At 52.4% G+C, this 21,797-nt stretch overlaps 1 protein-coding gene across 2 annotated transcripts in view; it reads left to right on the forward strand.

Moving 5' to 3' along the window:
- The window catches only part of Nfam1 (NFAT activating protein with ITAM motif 1), a 42,389-nt gene extending 24,160 nt beyond the window's left edge, over positions 1-18,229 (forward strand). For both annotated transcript variants that reach the window (XM_040754093.1, XM_013111134.3), the window contains exons 2-6: positions 1,504-1,824; positions 2,982-3,094; positions 8,192-8,290; positions 15,744-15,830; positions 17,187-18,229. In XM_040754093.1, coding sequence (XP_040610027.1) covers positions 1,539-1,824; positions 2,982-3,094; positions 8,192-8,290; positions 15,744-15,830; positions 17,187-17,246 — 645 coding nt within the window. In that variant the 5' untranslated portion in view covers positions 1,504-1,538 and the 3' untranslated portion in view covers positions 17,247-18,229. The remainder of the gene's footprint in view (positions 1-1,503; positions 1,825-2,981; positions 3,095-8,191; positions 8,291-15,743; positions 15,831-17,186) is intronic.
- Positions 18,230-21,797: the final 3,568 nt, after the last annotated feature.

The raw sequence follows: 21,797 nt of genomic DNA on the forward strand, positions 1-21,797 counted from the left end.
GCTTCTTCTTTTTTGGTTTTTTGAGACAGGGTTTCTCTGTAACTTGGAGTCTGTCCTGGAACTCACTCTGTACACCAGGCCGTCCTTGAACTCCCAGAGATCCGCCTGCATCTGCCTCCTGAGTGCTGGGACTAAAGGCGTGCGCCACCACTGCCTAACTGAATCAAGGCTTCTTTAATGACAAAGCTACAATGTTGCTCTGCTGGTATGGTATCCTATTGTGTATGCAGTATGCACAAGCCACAGCTGCTCTGCAACAGAGGCCAGAGAACAAGAGGGTAATGCCAGTCTGAGGAAAGCCCAGGACGGAGACTCCTTGCCAGGGAAGAGGCCTGGGCACTAGCTCAGTCCAATACCCCCAAAGTGACCGTTGTCCCACTCTGACAGTGAACACGGTGCTATCAATGTCCCCTGTTCTATAGGGTCGCTTAGAGGCTCAACAGCAAATTCAAAATACCAGCCTGTTCAAAGCTGTAAGGATTCACTGGGGGTTATCAAGATCCCTGCCTTGGAATCTTCCAGAAGGCCCAGACTTCTCTGACGGCCCTTCCCCCAGAGGAAAGCTGAAGAGGCCAGAAGACACCCTCCTGGCTTCCTGCCAATCCACAGGCAGGAGGCCCACAGCTCACTTTCCTCAGCAAAATAAATCTTGAGAGTTTCTAAGCGTCTGAAAACGCACGATCTTCTCCCGATTAACAAGCCGGCCTGCGTGTTCTTGGCTGCTTGCTGCCGACCTCAATTTAAAAACCGTCTGTGGCTCAGCTGCTGGAGAGGCAGGGCCCGGGGGGCATGGAATATTGAAGCTGAGAGCTCTGTGTTGCCAAAGTTGGGGGCGGTGGCTGCTGACCCTGCTCCACATCTGAACAGCACCTCAGAAGCTTGTAGGAGGCCCAGCCAGGCTGGGCTGCTGCTTCCAGGGTATGTAGACTGCTTTCTGATGAGTGTGGGGTAGGAAGGATGTCTCCAGTAAAACCGGCCTTGTGATGGGCATTGGACACAAGTGGTCACGCGTGAGGAGGTCCGTGTCTTTGGAGACGGCTCCCTGTGGAATGGCTTGTTATACCACATGGAGATTTGGCAGAGTTCTCCTAGCCCTGATTCCCGGAATGGCCCGTCTCTGGCTGCTCCCGCTGTCCCCTGCCGGCAAGTGCTCTGGTTTCCTGAACTCCCGCTTCCTTTGGACCCTTAGGTCTGTGTGGGTAACGAATGGGGGTGCCTTTTGTACTGTGGGAAGGACAGGGGTTAAAAGCACAGTCTCTGAGGTCCCCTCAGCCCTGGGTGTGTCTCTGCCCATACCCGCACACAACCTGCTGAGGAATCTGACCTAGGGGCTACCCTTTCTGACTCCCAGTCTTCCTCCATCAAAGCTCCTGCCTGGCCTCCATGTGTTGGAGAAATGGAGTCTCTGTGGTAATCACCCTGTGCAGTCAACACACAGGAGACGCACGTGGGGTGAGGAGACTTCCAGTGAGCTGTCACTTTACCCTGTTGTTCCCCCCACAGGAGGGATATCAGTGACCCACATCGGCCTCCCTATCATGGTCTCTCTGGCCAACTCGGCTGTCTCCTTTAGCTGCAGAATCAACCATCAGGACATGCCAGAATTCAAGGACTTCACTGTTAACTTCTTTCATGAAGATCTCCATGGCAAGAGAAGCTTGGAGAAGCCAATTTACTGCCAACACAGTCCTGGCACAGAGAACCACACCCTGGATTGTGTGGTTAAACTCAGCCTGCCAAATGCGTTGGCCACGGGCACTTACTATTGCTTAGTCCGAGGGCCAGTCTTGGTGCAAGGCAGTGGCACCTTCATTCTGGTCAGAGGTAAGCCTCCTCTGTGGCCTTCCAGGGAGAATGAAAGGCAGGGGCCACCCAGCAGTTTCTCTGCCCTGCCTTCCAGTAGAAGCACGCACACTCGCGCGCCCGCGCGCACACACACACACACACACACACACACACACACACACACACACACACACGCACACACCGTGAAACCCTGCAGGTATGCCAGGCACCCACCTTTATGTGGAAAAGAGAAAGGATCTGTCTCTAGCCACCTTGGACAAGCGACTTGAGAGAGGTCACTCAGCCCATTGGTGCCAAAATCCCATTATCAGTGCAGGGCAGTGTGGGGTTAGGCTTGTACACACATGGACCTGTGGGCATCTTGCTAGAGTGAGCATTTGCTTTACACCATTCTGGAAGTAATTCCTAGTTATCATTCTCAATGGTATGAGGACCTCCCCCCAAAGTTAAGAGCAAACCATGGTCAAAGTCATGGTTCTTTCCCTGTGCACTTCTGTGAGTCCCACTGGAAGGGGCTGGGGACGTCCTGTCTTACTGCTTGCCCGGATATGACCTTGGGTCTGACCTTCTTGACAGTACACTGCCCATCAAAGACTTCAGTGATGTTTCTTTCTCAGGATGGCCTATGAGGGCTGCTGCCTGGGCACTTGCTAAGTAACTATTATGGGCCCAGAAGTGGGTCGTCCTATGTAAGTTTCTGCCAGCCAGATGGAGGCAGGGAAGGAGGGAGGAGGGAGGGCTCACGATGAGGGCAAACCTGCCCTTGTCTACCCCTGTTGTGATAGCCTTGTCAGTCCCAGTGTGAGCCTGTGGTCCCTCAGCCCTCACAGCACTCACTCAAATTGCTATTCTTTCAGATACAGGGAAAGAGGCCACCAAAGATGGTATGATTCACCAGGATGCCCTAGGTAGTGGCACGAGCTCACTGAATCAGGGCCACTAAAGGAGCACATGACCCGGTCCATGCCTAGAGTACCGTGGCAGTCAACATACACAGGGACAAAGCAAAGGCCCCAAGGGTCTCAGGGGCCCTGACAAGGTCGCGAGTTGTTGCGAGTTAGAAATGGGTGGAGGAAGATGTGAGACTTTGGGCTTAGGGGTGGGTGGGCCAGGTGGGCCTTGAATTCCCCTGGGAAACTCACTCTCTGCTCCCTGCTCTCCTCCCTCTCACCCAGACACAGCATACCAGCCACCTTCGTTCAAGCTCCAGGAGGGCCTACTGTTTGGCTTTACCAGCCTGCTGTGTATCCTGAGTGTGCTGGGCACAGCTCTCCTGCTTTGGAAGAAGGTGAGGACCAAGTGGACACATCATCCATCATGCTGAGTCCTGCGCCCTCCATCTACACCATGGGCTGGGGAGGCTTCTGGGACCAGAGGGGCTGGCCCTGCCCCATAGGGCATCCCAGGCCCTGAGGAGGATGCTCACTTTGACCAAATTGAAAGAAATAGGGTCTCTTTAGACTGTCCCAGGTTACTCATCCCTCTAAGAATCGGCAGAAGATGCAGGGTCCCCTGAGGTTCCCACACAGAGCCCCTTCCCTCTCATAGCCAGCCATGTCCAGGGAAATGGAACCTAAAAGATGTTCTGTGCCTGGCCCACCCACACACATCTCATGTGCCCCCTCGCGTAGCTCTGTGAGGACATTTCCTCCCATCTCCCAGTCCCAGGGAGTGAGGTTCAGAGAAGCTGTGATATGCCAGGGTCATACAGTAAGGACATGACGGGTAAGGGCTGGAGCGTAGTGGAGGGGCCAGTTTGCTCCAGCTCTTGGCCTGCCTGTGCTCTGTTCCTGCTGACTCCCTAGGAGACCTGACTCCCCACTGGGGCACGCCTCATTCTTACCTTCTTGCAGTGGTCTTTTGCTCCATGCCTGTCCCCTGCCTCGGCCTGTGGCATAGGACTCTGCACTTAGTAGGTACTCCGCCTCAGTAAATGTCTGCTAAAAGGATTATAATTTGCAGAGTCCTTCCATAGTTATTAGTAAATACGAGGATGCATTTCTTAAGTGGATCTTAGCCGAGTACCTACTACGCACCAGATGTTATATCAGAGATTAGGAACCCAGAGGGAACACAAAGGCTAAAATCTCAAGACAGCCTGCTTGGCAGTCAGCGGCGGCTGGGGAAGGGGCTTGGGAGCACAAATCAGGGCTATGTTTGTACTCCAATTCCACCCCGTACCAGCTCTGTGAGTTTGGACGGGGTAGTCAGTTCCTCCCTGCCTCAAGTGAGGTCCCCCCAGTGAAGATTTCAAGAGTCCTGGCTGTGGACAGGAGGCTAGGGGTGGGAGGCACCAATGAAGACCTGAGTTATTTTGAGCACCAGGACAGCCCACTCTCCTGAGATGATGGTCATATGACTCTGCCATGGGAGCAGGTGTGATGACTACACCTGGCTACAGTGTGTGTGTGTGTGTGTGTGTGTGTGTGTGTATAAGACAGCCCAGTGTGTGTGTGTGTGTGTGTGTGTATAAGACAGCCAGTGTGTGTGTGTGTGTGTAAGACAGCCCAGTGTGTGTGTGTGTAAGACAGCCAGTGTGTGTAAGACAGCCCAGTGTGTGTGTGTAAGACAGCCAGTGTGTGTAAGACAGCCCAGTGTGTGTGTGTAAGACAGCCAGTGTGTGTGTGTATGTGTAAGACAGCCCAGTGTGTGTGTGTATGTGTAAGACAGCCCAGTGTGTGTATGTGTAAGACAGCCAGTGTGTGTAAGACAGCCCAGTATGTGTGTGTAAGACAGCCAGTGTGTGTGTGTAAGACAGCCAGTGTGTGTGTGTAAGACAGCCAGTGTGTGTGTAAGACAGCCCAGTGTGTGTGTGTAAGACAGCCAGTGTGTGTGTAAGACAGCCAGTGTGTGTGTGTAAGACAGCCAGTGTGTGTAAGACAGCCAGTGTGTGTAAGACAGCCCAGTATGTGTGTGTGTAAGACAGCCAGTGTGTGTGTGTAAGACAGCCAGTGTGTGTGTGTAAGACAGCCAGTGTGTGTAAGACAGCCCAGTATGTGTGTGTGTAAGACAGCCAGTGTGTGTGTGTAAGACAGCCAGTGTGCGTGTGTGTAAGACAGCCCAGTATGTGTGTAAGACAGCCCAGTGTGTGTGTAAGACATCCCGGTGTGTGTGTGTGTGTGAGAGACAGCCTGTGTGTGTAAGACATCCCAGTGTGTGTGTGTAAGACATCCCAGTGTGTGTGTGTAAGACATCCCAGTGTGTGTGTGTAAGACATCCCAGTGTGTGTGTGTGTGTGTGTGTGTGTGTGTGTGTGTGTGTGTGTGGACAGCCCTTTCTCAGAACCCTTCTGTGCACCTGGGTGACCGATGTGTCCTAGGGCTTATGTGTGCATCCATTGGTGAGCTACCAGGCCCCTCCCCGAGCTCCAGACCTTGGTATGGTGAACATGGTGAGTCACATGTATGGGGCATAGGGCATCTCCACTTCACATCACCCAAAGGACACTCTGCAGGGTCTGGGGGCTCACAATTAAACCCTGGAGCTGTGTGTGGCCTGTCTACTTGCTCCCACATCCAGTCAGCCTGTCCAGGTCTGGTCCCTCTCCCTGGCACTGGCTAGGTCCATGCTCCTCCTCCTCAGGTGCCTCACTTACCTCCCCTCTCTACTATCTGATCCCTGGCTTCCGAATTTCTGTTGTCTCCCTGCCGGAGGGAAGCCCATACAGGACAGGGACTCGATATCCCTGGTGCCTGCCCGAGCCTGGCACATAGTAGGCTCTGGTAGAAGGAATTATGGGCATGCTGACTTCTGAAAAATGAGTAGATGTGGTCTAGGGCACAAGGAGGGCAAGGTGACATTATTGCTCCCATTTCAAAGTTGGGGAAACTGAGGTGTAACAGGCTCTGTTACAGCTTCTGGCAGTGTACAAGGAGTTAGGTCTCAGCTCAGGCCTGCTGACCCTCACTACGGCCTACTGAGGAGAGGAAACATGGGCAACAGAGGGTTGAGTACTATGGGAGAAGCCACACTGGCTGACTTATTCATCTAATAATCACAACCTCAAAGGACAAGTTCTGGCTGCTTGGGTCAGGGTCCTGACCCAAGGGACAGAGCATCTACAACCTCCACAGCTAAATATAACCCAACCAAGTTTTCCAGAGTGCTCCCTCTCTGTTTCCATAGGATTCCCACTTCAGCCTGGGCCTCCTGGCCGGCTGGACAGGGCTAGAAGAGCCTGACATCCTCCCCATTACCCCCAAGCTCCAGTCCACCTTGAACCTGCGTCTGAGGCCACATATGGAGGTGGACGAGAGCAAATCTGACCACTTCCAACTCCCGAGGCTTCCACTGCTCTCCACCACACCTCCCAGTAAAGGCACTGGTATCATCTAGTATTCTGTGGCCTTGGCATTGCCCATTGCCCCTTCCTTTCTCTTCCCTCCCATCTCTCTTGCTCCCCCCTCCTCCGCCTCCCCTCTCCTTCTCTGCATGCCCCCGACCCCCGCAGCAATCTGTAACCTCCAGTGGATTTGGGCTTTTTCCTGAGGCCAGCAGTGTAACTCACCTCCTTGAGCTCTCTGTGGCAAGCACAATAAATAGGCCACAGGATCTCCGGTGCCCAGTCAGGCCCAACATGAAAGAGGGTTGGTACCGTTGCTCAAGACCTGTGTCATCCAGCCTTGGGTCCAAAGAGCTTATCCAGGCAGCCCCCAAACAGCCACCGCCTGGGAGGGCCTGTCCTTTAGCTTGGATAGCGTTTGGATAAGCAGGCTCAGAAGGTGAGGGGCCATGACCCCAGCTGTCTTGACAAGGCAGAGTGTGACAGTGCGCCCCGAGTGTGCCCCGGGGCCTAACTGTGGCAGTGTCCCTCGGAATAGACAGTGCAGGGAGGTGCCATATCTGTATTTCCTCTCTGAGCAGCCATTCACTGTCGTGACAGGACTCACTTTCCCTCTAAGTGCGGTGGTGAGTCCATGCTCACTCCCTCAGGCCGTTGAGAGAATGCAGTAAGAGGACAGGGTATTTCTGAATTATAAACAGCACACAGATGGCAGGCAGCCCCTGTCTGTATGAGACCTACAAATGCCCACAAACAGATGCCAACACTCTAGACAGCACTGGGTTAGCATCTTAGCAAACTCAGACATAGGTTCCAATCCTGCCCCTGTCACTTACTGGGCGTGCGGTCTCACAACCCCCTGCCCTCTGGGAGACCTTGCCTCCCCATGTACAGAGCAGAGACGAGCTGCGAACTCGCCTGCAGGGTTAGCTGAGGAGCCCAAGCAACAGGTCATGCCTCCGGCCTGGCTCCATGTTCAGCTGTACGGCGGTGAGACTGGGGCTTCTGCCTGTGAGTTAAGTAGCTCTTGAGTGCTAATCCGGGAGTAAATGGGCTGGGGATTGGCAGGTGGCCAGGGTTTTTAATTAGCTCCTGCCCTGAGATGAGGCCGTTGTTGCTCCACTGTTGGCAGTGTGGTGCCTGTGATGAGGGGGGCGTCCAAGCCGCCTCCCCCTGACTGTCGCCCGGGCCCTGTGCTTTTCCAGGAGGGTGAGCCGGTGTTCCCCGACTCCACTTGCTATTTGCTTTAGCCTTTGGGAGTTTTCCAAAGCTGGCTTGGTCTTGGCATCTCACCTGGAGCCCTTGATGCTCCCTGCCATCCTCACTGCCCTGCCTGTCATCCTGCCCGTCAGGGTAGTTAACCTCAGGCTGACCTCTCCATGAGGTCCTCAGGCCTGCAGGTCTGGTACACGCCCGTCTGCCTGCTGTGCTTCTGCCTGAATCCGCCTGCAGCCCTCACCTCCATTCGTGCTGAAGGCACTACGGTCCTCACGCTCCTCCCCTCCTCTCCCCTTCCCGAGTTATCGGTCCCCACGCACAGGAAGCTGTGCTGCGGTGAAACCGCTACGTACTGCCCATCTCTCCCACAAACCTTAAGTTCAGGAGGGCAGGAATGTGTCCACCCTTTCACATTGCCCCGCTGAGGTGTTCAGCAAATGTGGGGTGGCTGACCGAGCGCCACCAAGTGCCTCCCTCAAGTCCCCTCTTTGAATCCTTGGAATCGTCTTGCCAAGGGCTGCTATTGCTGAAGACATTGAAGCTAGAGAGAAAACATCTTCTTTCAGGCCACAGTCAGTGAGGGGCTGGCTGGCATCCACTTGGGGCCCACCCATAATTTGGCTTCCAGATCAGGAGCTGTCTGTCTCTCCAGAGTCAGACGCTCTGCCTATGACAATGCCTCATGTGGGTCTCTGCATTTCCTTTAGCTTCAGGCACCTCTCCCTGGAGAGGGCGAGCAGAAAGTGTCGAGTGATTAATTTTTGTGTGGCCTCATGACAATCAGCAGTATCCCACACCCCTCCCCCCGTGGGGTCTGTAAGGGGAGGGTGATGGGACAGCCACTTCTCCTCAGCCTCCACAGCCCTGGCTTCCTTCTCCCCACAGAAACAGATGTCAGTTCTGGGCAAGCACATCACCAGGACATGCCTTGGTTCCAAATCCACCAGCAGAGCCACCAAGCCTCCAGCAGAACCCGTCTACACAGTGAGTCTCAGAGCCCTTCCGCCTCTCTGAGGCTTGCCCCCTGACTAGCCGTGTGTGTGTGTGTGTGTGTGTGTGTGTGTGTGTGTGTGTGTGTGTGTCTGTGGGGAGGTGTATTTCTGTGCCTCAGTTTTCTAATCTATAAAACGGTTTCAGTAGTTGTACAAATTTGACATTTCTACAAAGATGAGAGGAGAAGCCGTGTGTGGAGCATGAGGCGGTGAGAGCAAAAGTTGGCAAGGATGAAGAAACTTCCTTCAGCTGACCAGATTATCCCCCAACCCGGCTTGCAAACTTTTTCCTATTTCTATTGCACAAACAGCACTGGAAGGAGCAACAGCCAAAGTCACAAAAAGAGGAAAGGGCCCGGCGCCACTGCACACCCTTGACACATCAAGGGTTTTTGCTCCTTCACTCACTCTTCCTCATTCACCCCTTCGGTCACAGCAAGACTCCACGTGGGGCTCCACGTGTCACGGGCCCTGTTGTGTCACGGGTCCCCCCCCCCATTCGCCGACTCCAGTTTCCACGGTTACAAGGGAAGGGCCTGAGGAGGCTGGGCCCGCCTGGCCATGTGGACAAGGGCTTCTCCCTGGGACTTGTGTTGCTTACAGCTCTGTGAGTAGTGTAGAGAAAGTAAGAGATTTACCACCAGTGTCAGCCAGAGCCAGCAGGTGCTGCTGCTGACCCCACAGCTGGCTGGCTGGGTAGCCAAGGACGTATTTTGAAGGTGTTTGCTACTCCTCCTGTCCCTAGAACCTAGTTGATGCACACATGAGACCTGGTCATAAAACCCCACGTGGAGCTTGATCCAAATTAGGCTGTTTGTTGAGGGTGGGGCAGGTGGCAAAGAGGCCAAGGAATGTTCCCGAGGGGGCGGTGCTGACAGTTCTAAGAACAGGACAGTTCTCAGAGGGTCCTCAGTTTCTCCTCTCCAGGGACTTTCCACCAGCTGTTGCGGCGTATGCCGCCCCAGATTCCCCCAAATTCCCTCTCCCTTCCCAGCAGCTCAACACTATGAGAGATTATGGTGTCAGCTGCGATGTGAAAATCAATCTCTTTTTCTCCCAATCAATCTCTCCCTCCCCCGCCCTCCCCACTCTCTTTCGCTCTCTTCTGGGAATGAAATACATATGCCTAATAATGTACGTATTAGGCAAGGGGTAAGTGCTATACCACTGAGCAGTAGCCTCAGCCGTTAGACAGCTTTTATTTTGAGGTTTTTGTTTTTACACCCATAGGCCAGGCTAACTTTGAATTCCTAATCCTCTTTGTTCCATCTCCAGGGTAGTGGAATTACAAGCTTGAGTTTCATTGTCCAACTGTACTTTAAAAACTTTGAGCTGCACAGATTTTTTAAAAGATTTATTTGATTTTAATATATGTATGTGTTTTTTGCCTACATGTATGTCTGTGTACCCCTGGTGTGTTTGGTGTCCAAGGAAGTCAGAAGAGGCCATCAGAACCCCCTGAAACTGAAGTTACAGACAGTTGTGAGCTGCCATGCGGGTGCCGGGATTGAACCCAGGCCTCTGGAAGAACAGTCAGTGCTTTCAACTGCTGAGCCATCTCCCCAGCCCCTTTCAGTGTTCTTTTGTTTGTTTGCTTGCTTTTTGAGTCAGGGTTTCTCTCTGTAACAGCCCTAGTTGTCCTGGAACTCCCTCTGTAGACCAGGCTGGCTTCAAACTCACAGAGTGCAGGGACTAAAGGAGTGCGCCTCCAGTGTCCAGCTGTACTGTTCTTTATCTCTGACTAAATGCATCATTTGTGTGTACGTGTATTCTGACTTTTACACTCTGAGCCCCAGAGTCTTGCTCTACGTCTCACCTAGTGCTCTGCGCACACTTGGGAACCAACCGCACTTCATTCATGGCGAGAGTGTTCTTTATAAGTCAGTGACCGCACATTTGCTGATCACATTGCTAAAATATCCCACATCCTTATTGATCCCTATTGTTTTTCTTTGTCTGTCTTATCAGTTGTTAAGTATCTGCCAGTGTGATGGTGGGTTTACATATTTCTCCTTTTAATTGTATCAGCTGTGCTTTTTTTTTAAAGATTTATTTATTTATTACATATACAGTGTTCTGCCTACATGCCAGAAGAGGACACCAGATTGAATTGTAGATGGTTGTGAGCCACCATGTGGTTACTGGGAATTGAACTCAGGACCCCTGGAAGAGCAGTCAGTGCTCCTAACCTCTGAGCCACCTCTCCAGCCCCTGTGCTTTCTTTCACATGGAAAAACATTCGGGAGTTAGCAAGAAAACTGTACCACCACCACCACAACCACCACCACCACCACCACCACCACCACCCCCCGCTTGTGTTTAGAAACCTGACCTATTGAAGTTTTTAGATGGGCCAGCCCCAGGGAAGCAAAGCCTCGTGCTTGTATTGCCTTTGACAGGGCCTCATTGTGTTAACCCAGGCTGATCTGGAACTTGCTGATTCTACTACTTAAACCTTCTGAGGCTTGGCCCTGTGATGATTAATGCAGGGTGAGTCAACCTGCATTGCCTTTGCAGCTCCCAGCACATTATGATTCCTTCTGTCTTAAAATCCTCTTCTTGAACTGTGTCCCCTCAGCTGCCCTCCCTTCTCCACAGATGACAGAACGCCCACAGTGCCTTTTCTGGATTTTTTTAATTTGACATTTAAAAAAAAATCTGGCCGGGCGTTGGTGGCTCACGCCTTTAATCCCAGCACTCGGAAGGCAGGCAGATATCTGTGAGTTCGAGGCCAGCCTGGTCTACAGAGCTAGTTCCAGGACAGCCTCCAAACCAATACAGAGAAACCCTGTCTCGAAAAACAAAACAAAAAATCTGTGTATGCTTGTGTGTGCATACTATCTGTATACGTGAGTGTGGATTTAAATGTGTTGAAGTGTCAATAGCTGGACGGTAGTGGCCCACGCCTTTAATCCCAACACCCTGGAGGCAGAGGCAGGCGGATCTTTGTTCAAGGTCAGCCTGGTCTACAGAGTTCCAGGACAGTCTCCATAGTTACAGAGAAACCCTGTCTCAAAAAACAAAACAAACAAACACATGTGTCCAGCATGGGTGTGGAAGTCAGAGGACAACCTGGGACATTGGTCTCGCTTTCTACCTTAGTTGAGACAGGGTCTCTTTGTGTTACTGCTGCATACTCCAGGCTAGCTGGCCTGTGAGTTTCCAGGGTTTCTCGGGTCTCTGCCTCCCCTCTTACTGTAGGAGTAGCGGGATAGCAGACAGGCACTACTTGCATCTGGTTTCATATGAATTCTGGAGATTTGAACCCAGGTCTGTACACTTGTGTGGCAAGGGCGTCTCCCAGCCCTCCGAGCTCCTTTCTGGCTGACTAGTCCTGATGCCACCCTTCACCAGAGCTCTTCTCCGCAGTCACTGTGGTGGCAGGCAGTTCTGGGACCTCTGGTCCCTCGATGACTCGGCAGCTTCTGACAGCGATGAGTGCTCTCTCCTCCTAGAGTCTAGAACATTTCATTGTTCCTTGGTCCTTCCCTGATTCACCGACACACCTCCTCAGCCCCCACTCACTGATTCCTCCGGGGGAACTGGAACTCTAACCTCCAAACACTGGTGTAGACATTGGGGTTTAGCCCTGGGACCCCTGTCCTCTTTTATTATTTCCCACCCCTGAGTGATCTCATTGGGAAGGGTTCTGAGCACATCCACGGCTGGACCAGCCCAAGCTTATGTCTCATACAGCTCTGAGCCTTGGACCCAGCTCTATGGAGATGTCTCATTTGCAATTCCCAGCCAAACTCCAAATCTGCAGTCACTGTGTGTTCCTCCTCCTAACATCCTCATCCTGGGGGAAATGCTGGCTTTTCTCAGCCACTCAGGCCAGACTCCCTTCCTATTCTTGCAGGTGGAGGTAGTGAAGCAATGTGGGGTTTTTTGTTTGTTTCATTTTGTTTTGAGACAGTCTCACTTGGCTGGCCTGGACCTCACTATGTAGAACAGGCCGGTCTTGAACTCACAGAGATTTACTTGCCTCTGTCTCCCAAGTGCTAGGATTAAAAGTATACATGACTATGCCTACAGAAGCAATTCTTTAAACCACCACAATCCTTTAGAAGTTGCCATTCCACCCTAGGTCAAGTTCAGAGCCCTGTTTATAACCTCCAAGCTGTCACTGTCTACCTGTCCAAGAAGTCCTTCCTATACCAACATTGTCCTCAGATGGCCCTTTCTAAAATAATATAATATAATATAATACACACAACAGCCTCCCCTGGCTCCCCTCTGTGTCTCTCCAAAGTCTTCATGCCCAGCTCTTCCTTTGATGGTCACAGTCACCCTCAAGCCCCCTCCTCATCCTGCACAAGCTCAGGGCTGGTGCCCTGAAGTCTGCTCTGGTCTCCCAGAGCATCTTACACTATGAGACCTGATGCAGAGTAGAGGGGATGTCTATAGCAAATGGGCCATCAGCAGCCTTTACAGACCCACCCCACCCCACCTCTGCTGTCTGCCAGTGCCCCCTCCAGGGCCTTACTCTTGTCCTCTCTGAAGTAACTTTTTTTTTTCTGAGACAGGGTTTCTCTGTATCGTTTTGGAGGCTGTCCTGAAACTCTCTCTGTAGACCAGGCTGGCATCGAACTCACAGAGATCCGCCTGCCTCTGCCTCCAGAGTGCTGGGATTAAAGGCGTGCGCCACCAACGCCCAGCTCTGAAGTAACTTTTTTAAAAGATCTATTTATTTTTATGTACATTGGTGTTTTGCCTACATGTATGTCTCGGTGCCAGATCCCCTGGAACTGGGGTTACAGACAGTTGTGAGCTGCTATGTTGGTATGGAGAATTGAACCCAGGTCCTCTGAAATAGCAGTCAGCACTCTTATCTGACTTTGCTAACACTCAGATTCAGTATTGGGAGATCTTTCCCCGGGGTGGATTAGTGACACCTGACCCAGAGCTGGGGTGCCCGGCTGTACGGCTCCTTTCTAAACTGTATTCTCAGAGCTAGCTCATGACCTCAATGTCCAGTACTCTCAGAGGAGGCACAGGCTGAGACTGCTTGCTCTGCACTGCCCTAAACCAGCATGGAGGCTGGCCTTAATTCTTCCACCAGGCTAATGAGTATTTGTAACTACCCACTGGGCAGCAGGAGGTAAAAGGGCCTATAGGACCTGAGTCAGGCAAGTGACTGCCTTGGAACAGAGCTCAGCAGAGCCTAGCCTGGAGACAGTCTGGCAGAGCCCAGGCTAATCCAGTGTAGCCTTTGCTGTGCAGAGTTGAGGGAGGCCAGGAAGACAGGACTGGATGTGAAGATCAGAACTGTCCTGCTGACAAGGCTCTACCCTGCATTTCACAGCCTGAACAGCAGGTCATACCCTGAATGCAAATATAGCCAGCAGGTCAGGACTGTCAAAGACTCCACTCCACAGCAGCTGAGTGATGGCCACCCTTGCTTTTTGCAGCCAGAAACAGGGTGCCCTTCCCTGGCTGTAATAGTCCCTGGCTTCTCTGGGTTTGTACCTGCTATGGCAGCCCAGAAGAGTGGAGACATGAGAGAGAGGGAACCACCTGCGGTCCCTGTGTCTGTCAGGTCTGGAAAGGGTCCAAGGTGTCGCAGTGTGACTGGGCAACATGTCCTGCCCTGTGTATTGGGAGGAGGCCAGTTCTCCGGTCAGGCACAGAGACCCATGGGGGTCAGAACAGGCCTTGGAAGTTCTCTTCCCTTGGAAATGAGGCAGGTTGGAAAAATCGTCTCCCAGGCCCCACCCTCTGTCCGGCTCAGAGACAGTTCTCCGGACGGCCTCACCACCCCTGTATCTGATGCCCTTGAAGTTAGGGTCTCCAAAGCGCCAAATGGTTTATTACAGAGGTTTTCATGCGTGGCTACCTCTGGGCACTTTCTTTCCTTCTCAAACCCTCCTCCTCCTGCCTCTGAGCACCACCTGTCTCTCCAGCCTGCCTCACCAACCCCTGCTTGACTGTTGCCAGGGAAACCGCCTCCTTGGCAACAAGCCGGCATCCATATGACAAGTGCACTGGGGAAGGGAAGGCCTCTTGCTTGGGCTTTTGCAAGCTCTGTTCTAGTGCTCGGAACACCCCAGCTGGGGCGGCAGAGAAGGGGAGTGCTGTGCCTTCCCGGATGGTCATCAAACAACTGTGTGCTAAGCACCGACTGTTTGCCTGACTTTGCTTTGTGCAAGACTCTTTATGTGCAATCTCTTATTTACTCACGCGACGTGATAATTTCCATTTTATAGATGAGGTAACTGAGGCACAGAGCAACAAAGAAGCTGCCTGTGGCAGCAGATACCAGAGGCAAGAATTGACCCTGGTCTTGTCTGACTTCAAAGCCTGATTCTTCTGACCCTCTTGGAGTCTGTGGTCTGATCGCTAAAGACTCTTCAGAGTGGACTAGCGCCACACACCTAGTAGGGGAGACGAGATGCTAGCTCACTCATGTGGTGGCATGCTCATCAGGAGTCCACAGGCAAACCAGGCGTGATCCCTGTCCCCAAGAGGTTCCCAGTCTACGGAAGGATGCAGATGTGCCGTGGATGTGATCTAAGAGAGCCACAGAGATTGGGTCCCAGCTTCCCAGTTCCAAGAAAGCTCTCTGGAGGAGTCATGGATCTGCAGGGCTATGGTCAGAGGGGGGAGTGGGAGCATGTGTTTCCAAGGGTGCATATTTGGTGAATGACTCTAGCCTAGATGGCTAGAAAAAGGTGGCTGGAGGGATAATGATAGGCTAGGGAGAGAGAGAGGCATACACTGAGCTCTGGAGTTGGACTCTGGGATCCTCCAGCAAGGCGTAAGGCCTGATAGATGAGGAGTAACACCCCGCTGGGTGCCCGGTCATCTGGATATAGTGAGTAAGAAGAGACCTAGAAGGTGGATGGGTAGATGGGATTCCCTCGCAGGCAGTCTCTGAGCCAGGGAATGAAGGCAGAAGTTAGCAGGGGTTCTGGGTGTCATGCAGGGGGCTTGTAGCTGCTGAGGCCGCAAGGACTTGAGGACTGGCAGGCAGGGTGGGAGACAGTGTGTCCTTCCACCAGTCAGGTGGAAGTCTGGATAGAGTTTGGTGCTGGGCTTTCCTGGTGGTCCTAGAGAGAAGCAGTAAGTTACAGACAGAGTTGATCCTGTATAATCAGCACAGTTGGCTCAGAAACTGGCAGTTTTTTTTTTTCTTTCGAGACAGGGTTTCTCTTTTCTCTGTATTGCTTTGGGGGTTGTCCTGGAACTCGCTTGTAGATCAGGCTGACCTCGAATTCACAGAAATTCGCCTACATCTGCCTCCCGAGTGCTGGGATTAAAGGCGTGAGCCACCAACGCCCAGCCAAAACTGGCAGTTTTAATGGGGACAACCCAGGGGTTCTGCCCTTCCCTGGGCTCCCACAGCACATCAGGTTAACAACAGGCAGGAAGTATTGATCCAGGAACCCAGGGACTGCACTTCTATGTACATGATGCCATTGACGCTGGTGCCCTCTTTCCTGCAGGACCTGCAGCGTCGAGAGACAGAGATCTATGACTGCATCGAGGCAGAGACTGGCAGCTCTATCTCTAGCCAAAGTCCTTCCTCCAAGGTATACCCGGGCCTGGGGACATGGAGCCTACTCTCTTTCTTTTTTCTGACCCTTCCCTCATCTATGCCGTGTGAATTTAATAGACCACAGAGCTGGTTCACCTGCAGTTGGATGCCCTTCCCAACAAGCTGGTCTAGTGGCTGGGAGGACTGGTAGCTTTGAACTTGGTTGATCCCTCAGCAGCCCTGTAGCCTTGGGGTAGGTACTTGGAGGAGGGACTTACCTCTAGGTGCTTGAGTCTCCTGGTCTGTAATCAGAGGATCCAGAATGATCCTCACCTCCCAGACTTTCTTTGAGGATTGCTCACTGTGCTGAGAGCATAAGGCTTCCAGATGGCCCCAGGTATGTGTGCTGGTATAGTCTGAGCTGGATGAGTGTTAGTGCCAGCTCTGGCTGGCCTACTCAAGACTGCTATTTTAACAGGGCCTTGAACTCACTACTTCGTCACTCTTTCTCTCTTAAACCTCAGTGTACTCATCTGTAAAGTGGATGAGTAATATTGACCTGAGCTGCCAGCTTTGCCAGAATTCAAAAGAGTAACACAAGCCCCTGAGCTGTGAACTCTGCAAAGCAGCAGTGTGGTCAAGCCAGCTGGTGTGGGGGACCTGTGAGGTTCCCTCAGAACGTTGGAGAAGCCTCAGGTAGTACTGGAATTGGGACTTTGCCTCCCTCAGCCCAGGCTAGACCTGTTCATTGAATCTCTAGGTTTCAAAACCATGAACTAGGCTCTAACTGGAAACAGGGACTCCCATCCTGGACCACTGATGAAATCTCAGTCAATGTCTATACAGAGGTCAAGCTCTGGTCAAGGCAGGAAAGTGAGTTACTCTTGCCTTCTAGAAGCCTAAACTGAAGGAATAAACTACTGGCCCCAAAGGCATGCAGAGATATTGGTAGCCCTGTGTGGAGGGACAGGTCCTGTGGAGGGCTCCCTGGTACTCTTAGGATGCACCTGTTGGGTGGGTGAATTCTAGTCGTTAGGGACTGGGTGTCTGTGTGGTGGCTGGGGAGGCTGGTGTGTCTAGAGGGTGGAGGGCAGTTATAGAAAGGCCTGGCAGGAGAAGAAGTGAGCTTGGGGACAGAGGTCATGTTTCCTATCAAAGTGACTCAGTAAGCTATCTGCATGCCCCCAACCAAAACTAAATTTGTGCAAATTCATAGCCAGGCATGGTAGTTCACGCCTATCACTCCAGTACTTAGGAGGCTGAGCAGAAAGATTGCAAGGAATTCAAGGCCAGCCTGGGCTACACAGTGAGATTAATGCAATAAACAAATAAACATTGGTTCAAATTTGTCTTTTCCTACCTAATATTTCTCTCTCTCCTTTCTCCCCCCTCCGTCTCTTCTCTCTCCCAGGACAAACTAAATAGGTTTGAGGAAGACAATGAATTTAACCTCGTCTATGAAAATCTCTAGGAAAAGTTTTTTATAGGCTCCAAGCCTTGTCTTGGATTAGGACCCCAGAGCCACTTCTGTTGTCCGAGGACCTGATCTGGGCCGGGAGTAGGGCCTGCTGGACACGTCATCACCTCACCTGCACATTGCTCTTCCTGCCTTGGCCTGGTCTGCTCTCCTGATCTGCATGCCAGCCTATAGTTCACATCTCTGGGCTTTTGCTCAGTCTGTTCCCTCCAAGAGCGCCATTCTTCCCCTGGCCCTGTGGACAAAGTGCTCCTCAGTCCCACCGGGCTCTCGTGGACACCAGCTCTTTACCTCTCCACCTCTAACTGCCATGCTCTGCAGAGCTGCGTACCTGGCTCCCTTGGCCCCAGCCTGCATCTTGGTTCACAGGCAGACCTGCCCCTAGGAGAACACGGTGGGACCCCTGCCAGGCCTGTGTCTGGCAGCTGAACCATGCTACCTGCTCAGCCAGCCTTCTCTGGGCCCAGTGGATGGCCAGCAAGCCTGGTTCTGCCTAGGCCCTAACTCTGCGAACAAGCAAAGCTCCTCATGGACTGCTAGGCTGAATGAAGGTCTGTGCTCCTCAAGGCTGGCTTAATTGATTCCCGGTCTGTGAAGAAGGGAAACTGCCTGGCACCGAGTGGCCTCCAGGCTCCTGATTCCTGCAGGCGAAGGCCAGCGCTGGGGTGGGAACTTCAGCCAGCAAACACTTGGCTGCTGTGCTCCCCACTTCTGAAGCTCTACGGCCAGTCTCTGGACTCTCTGACTGGGACGCAGGTGTTTTCAGCCCTTTCAGGAGAGTGAAGAAGCCTGGTTGACTTCTTGGGGTGCCCTGGCTCAGGGCTCAGCAGCCAGGTCTTCCAGCAGTCTTCACTGTCCCTTACCTATAAAGCAGCTAAGGGAACCTGGCAAAGCCTATTCTGTTTCTGTCCCTTCCCCATGAAAAGCCTGCTGTGGCTTCTACTTCACTTGCAATAAAATCTCAGCTCGATACTGTGGCCCAGGAGCCCCAGGAAGACTAATCCATTGCCCCTCCTGGAGACACAGACATCGCCAGAGTGGTGTGGTAGCTGAGATCTGGATGGGGCAAAGATGGGCCTGGGGTGGGAGGCAGGGGTTCCCAAAGGCTCTGTCAATCAAGAAAAAGGTCTGGGAAGGGAGGGAGCAGGAAGAGAGGAGGAGGAAGAGAAGGAGGGCTCAGGGTTCAGGGTGGGGCCTAAGGGGTCCATATTCCATATTAGAGAAAGTGGGGAGGAATGTTTTGTGTTTTCCAGTAGTCAACAGAAGACTGAGCTCCCACCCAGGCCTGAGAGCCAGAAGAGACAAGCTGATGCAAGGATGAGGGGTGCAGGTGTCAGTGACGGAGGAGGAGGAGGAGGAGGAGTCCCTGAATGTGAACCCCTTGGGGACAGGCTGTGACTGGCAAGGGTGAGGAGAGGCAGGCTGGGTGGCCACAAGACCCCCCTTAGGACCCAGTTCCATCTCCTAGAAGCAACTTAGACTTGATTACTCACTGTCTGCCTGCCTGGGCCTGGGTTTCCCCCGCAAAAATCCAGACGACTCAGGATGTTGTAGTAAAGACAGATAGGGAGGTCCCTGGGTCCTGCCAAGGGTAGGGTCGGTGAGTGTGTGTTTCCTAGATTTGAATTGCTAGGGCACTGGGGCGTGTCTGCAGAGAGACAGGCCTCCTCAGGAAATGGGAGCACCCTCCTCAGAAGGCATTGGGGCTTCTCCAATTGGGAATAGGAGGTGGGTACAAGGTGAGTGACGCAGGGGGTGATGGTTGTGGGTCCAGCAGCACCCCCAGAAGGGGCACAGAGGGAGGGCAACTGAGAGAGCCGGCGACTGAATGAGGAAGGTGAAGGGAAGCCTTGGATCCTCAAGGAAGGCTGATGCATGTGACATCTCACTGGTGGAGCTAGTCCTCGTCCCTGCCTGGAGGGACTTCCGCCCACTCTCCTAGCCTAGACTGCTGACTCTCTGATGTCTAGTCACCTGGTAGCCTCTTCAGAGCCTTAGGGCATCAGAAACACTTCAGGCGACTCCCTAAGGCTTCCCACCTTTAGCCACTCCCAAGAGTGGCAAACGGCTGTAAGGTGATGGCCCCTGCCAGCCCCCTCAGTTTTCCACAACCTTTGCAGAAGAAAATCACCTCTAGAACCTAAACCCAGGAAGTGGGTACAGGAGCCGCCCCCACCCCCAGAAAGAATTTCCAGAGGAGTCTGTGCAGCAGTTTCCATGGGAACATGTGCTTGTTATCAGTGATTCTTAGTGGGGCTAGAGTGTCCCTCACAGTCACTATCACAGGACTTTAGTGGGTGGTCTCTGCTGGGGACAGCTTTAGTTCTTTGGCTACTAGCTCTCACTAACCTGAAATCAAGTTACAGGCAAAACCTGCCGTTTTTTTCCCTCCTCCATCTAATTTAAAGGCCGTGTTCTAGCCTAAGGATGCCTCTGGGACTTCAGGGATGGATTTTTATGTAGTTCAATAGTTTTCTTGGCACACAGCTCTTCTGGGAGAGGTGGGCCATTGCCTCGGCCCAGCCAAGCTGAATGGCTTCAATCTGTCCCTCCTAAATGCCTGGGGATGTCATTTGCCCACTGAAGGGGCTTCATCCCTGAACTGAGACTCTGGAGTCATTGAAGTGAGGCTCTGTGAACCTTTGCGGGCTCCTCCTTGAACTGTGGTTATAATTACGGCCCCCGAGCCTTGATTGAGCACTCCGCCAAGTGCTGCTTTCTGTGCTTGGCATTGAATTTCCACTCTGCATACAAGCAGGTGACACAGACACAGAATGTGGTAAAACATTTCAACTCCAGTAAGGTGAAATTTGCTCTGAGGCACCTGCCACCTCCCTGCCTCCATCTGAGTCCCCTCCCTAGGGATTACAACCAGGATATCAGGAAGGCCTTTCTCCCTTGCTGTTTGTGTTGTTTTTTTAACCGCATCTACATATTTGGATGGATGAAGCAGAGGGTGTTCGTGCGAGGGTTCTGAAGAGCGTGTGCAGTCATTCTGTAGGTGTTTACATTGGCTTTGCTCATAAAGCCCCACGTGGGGAATCTGCCTAAGACAGTGTGTGGATGCTGCCAGACTCTAATTACAGCAGAGGACTCACAGACGGATGGTCCTAATTTAATCAGGCCCCTATCAATGGTCTCTTCAGCTGTTTACGATTTTTCAACCTCTCTGTAAGGTATTGCAGGGAACAGCCTCCCATCCACCACCTGGACTACACCTGCTGGACCTTCTCTGTGGGAAATGATAAAGAGAGATTCCTGGGGCTCCTGGTGTGAAGGTTTACTGTTTCAACAGACACCGGCAGGCATGGAAGTTGTACTGTTTTTTTTTTTTTTTTTTTTTTTGTATTTGTTTTGGACTTTTTATCTGCAACATCTCATTTAATTCTGAAAACAGACCTGTAAATCGGGTGTGTGTGGGGGGGGTGTAGGAGGGTGAGGGGTGGGGTGGGTGGCTGATTTTTCTGTTTTACCAGAGCAGAACCTACTGTTGAGAAAAGCTGACAGGACAAGCCCAGAAGAAACAGGGCAACTCTGTGCTGGCTCCAAATGTGAGCATGGCTCCATGGGTCAGGCCAAGGAGTGATATCATGGTAGGGACAGAAAAGAAAGAGTTATCAAGGGGCCTTGGGGGCTGGAGAGATGGCTCAGAGGTTAAGAGCACTGACTGCTCTTCCAGAGGTCCTGAGTTCAGTTCCCAGCAACCACATGATGGCTCACAACTGTCTATAATAAGACCTGGTGTCCTCCCTTGACCTGCAGGCAGAACAGTGTGTACATAGTAAATAAATCTTTTAAAAACAAACAAAGAAACAAAAAAGGGACCTGATGCTGGGGAAGCCCACTCAAAGCCCCTGCAGAGATGGTCCATATCTATATTCTTTCCCTCTGTCCTCCTCCCTTCCTCCTCCCACTCCGTGTGTTGCGGGGAGGGGGGTGAGTGAGGGATGAGGGGTGGGAGTGGGGGATGAGGGGTGGGGAGGGGAGAGGAGGTAGGTCAACCTCCTGGTGGTCTGTATCCTTGGTGAAACGGAGGCAGGTCACTGCAGGTCCTGGAGTTATATTTGTCTAGCAGCCTGTACCTGGTAGCTTGGACACTGGGATCCCAGATGGCCCCTAGAAATTCCCAGGCACAGCATGCCTGGAAGCCTGAGCGGCCTCTCAGGAGCTTCATAGTCCGGGATAATAATGCTGTAATTGGCACTGCCCTGCCTTTACAACCCTCTCATTGCCTGAAAACTTACTTTGCAAGTGACTATGTCTGGGGTGGGATTTGTTTTACCTCTCTGTGGACCTTTGGGGGCCCAGCAGTCTTGACTTTTGCTTTGTGGCCGCCTCCTTCCCCGTCCTCAGGCTCTATGGAAGGATTGTGGCTAACCCCCTTGCCTTAGACGAGAGCACAGTCACTCCACCACGGGCCTGGGATTATCTGGGGACTGCTTTTCTCCTCAGACTCCCTTTCCTTGGCCTCGTTAGCCTCCTCCCTGTCAGACCTTCCGGATTCTGCACCAAATCAATATTTCTATAGCTCAGATCTGGCTGCGT

Source organism: Mesocricetus auratus, unplaced genomic scaffold (assembly GCF_017639785.1).
Source record: "Mesocricetus auratus isolate SY011 unplaced genomic scaffold, BCM_Maur_2.0 Super-Scaffold_100010, whole genome shotgun sequence".
Lineage (NCBI taxonomy): Eukaryota > Metazoa > Chordata > Mammalia > Rodentia > Cricetidae > Mesocricetus > Mesocricetus auratus.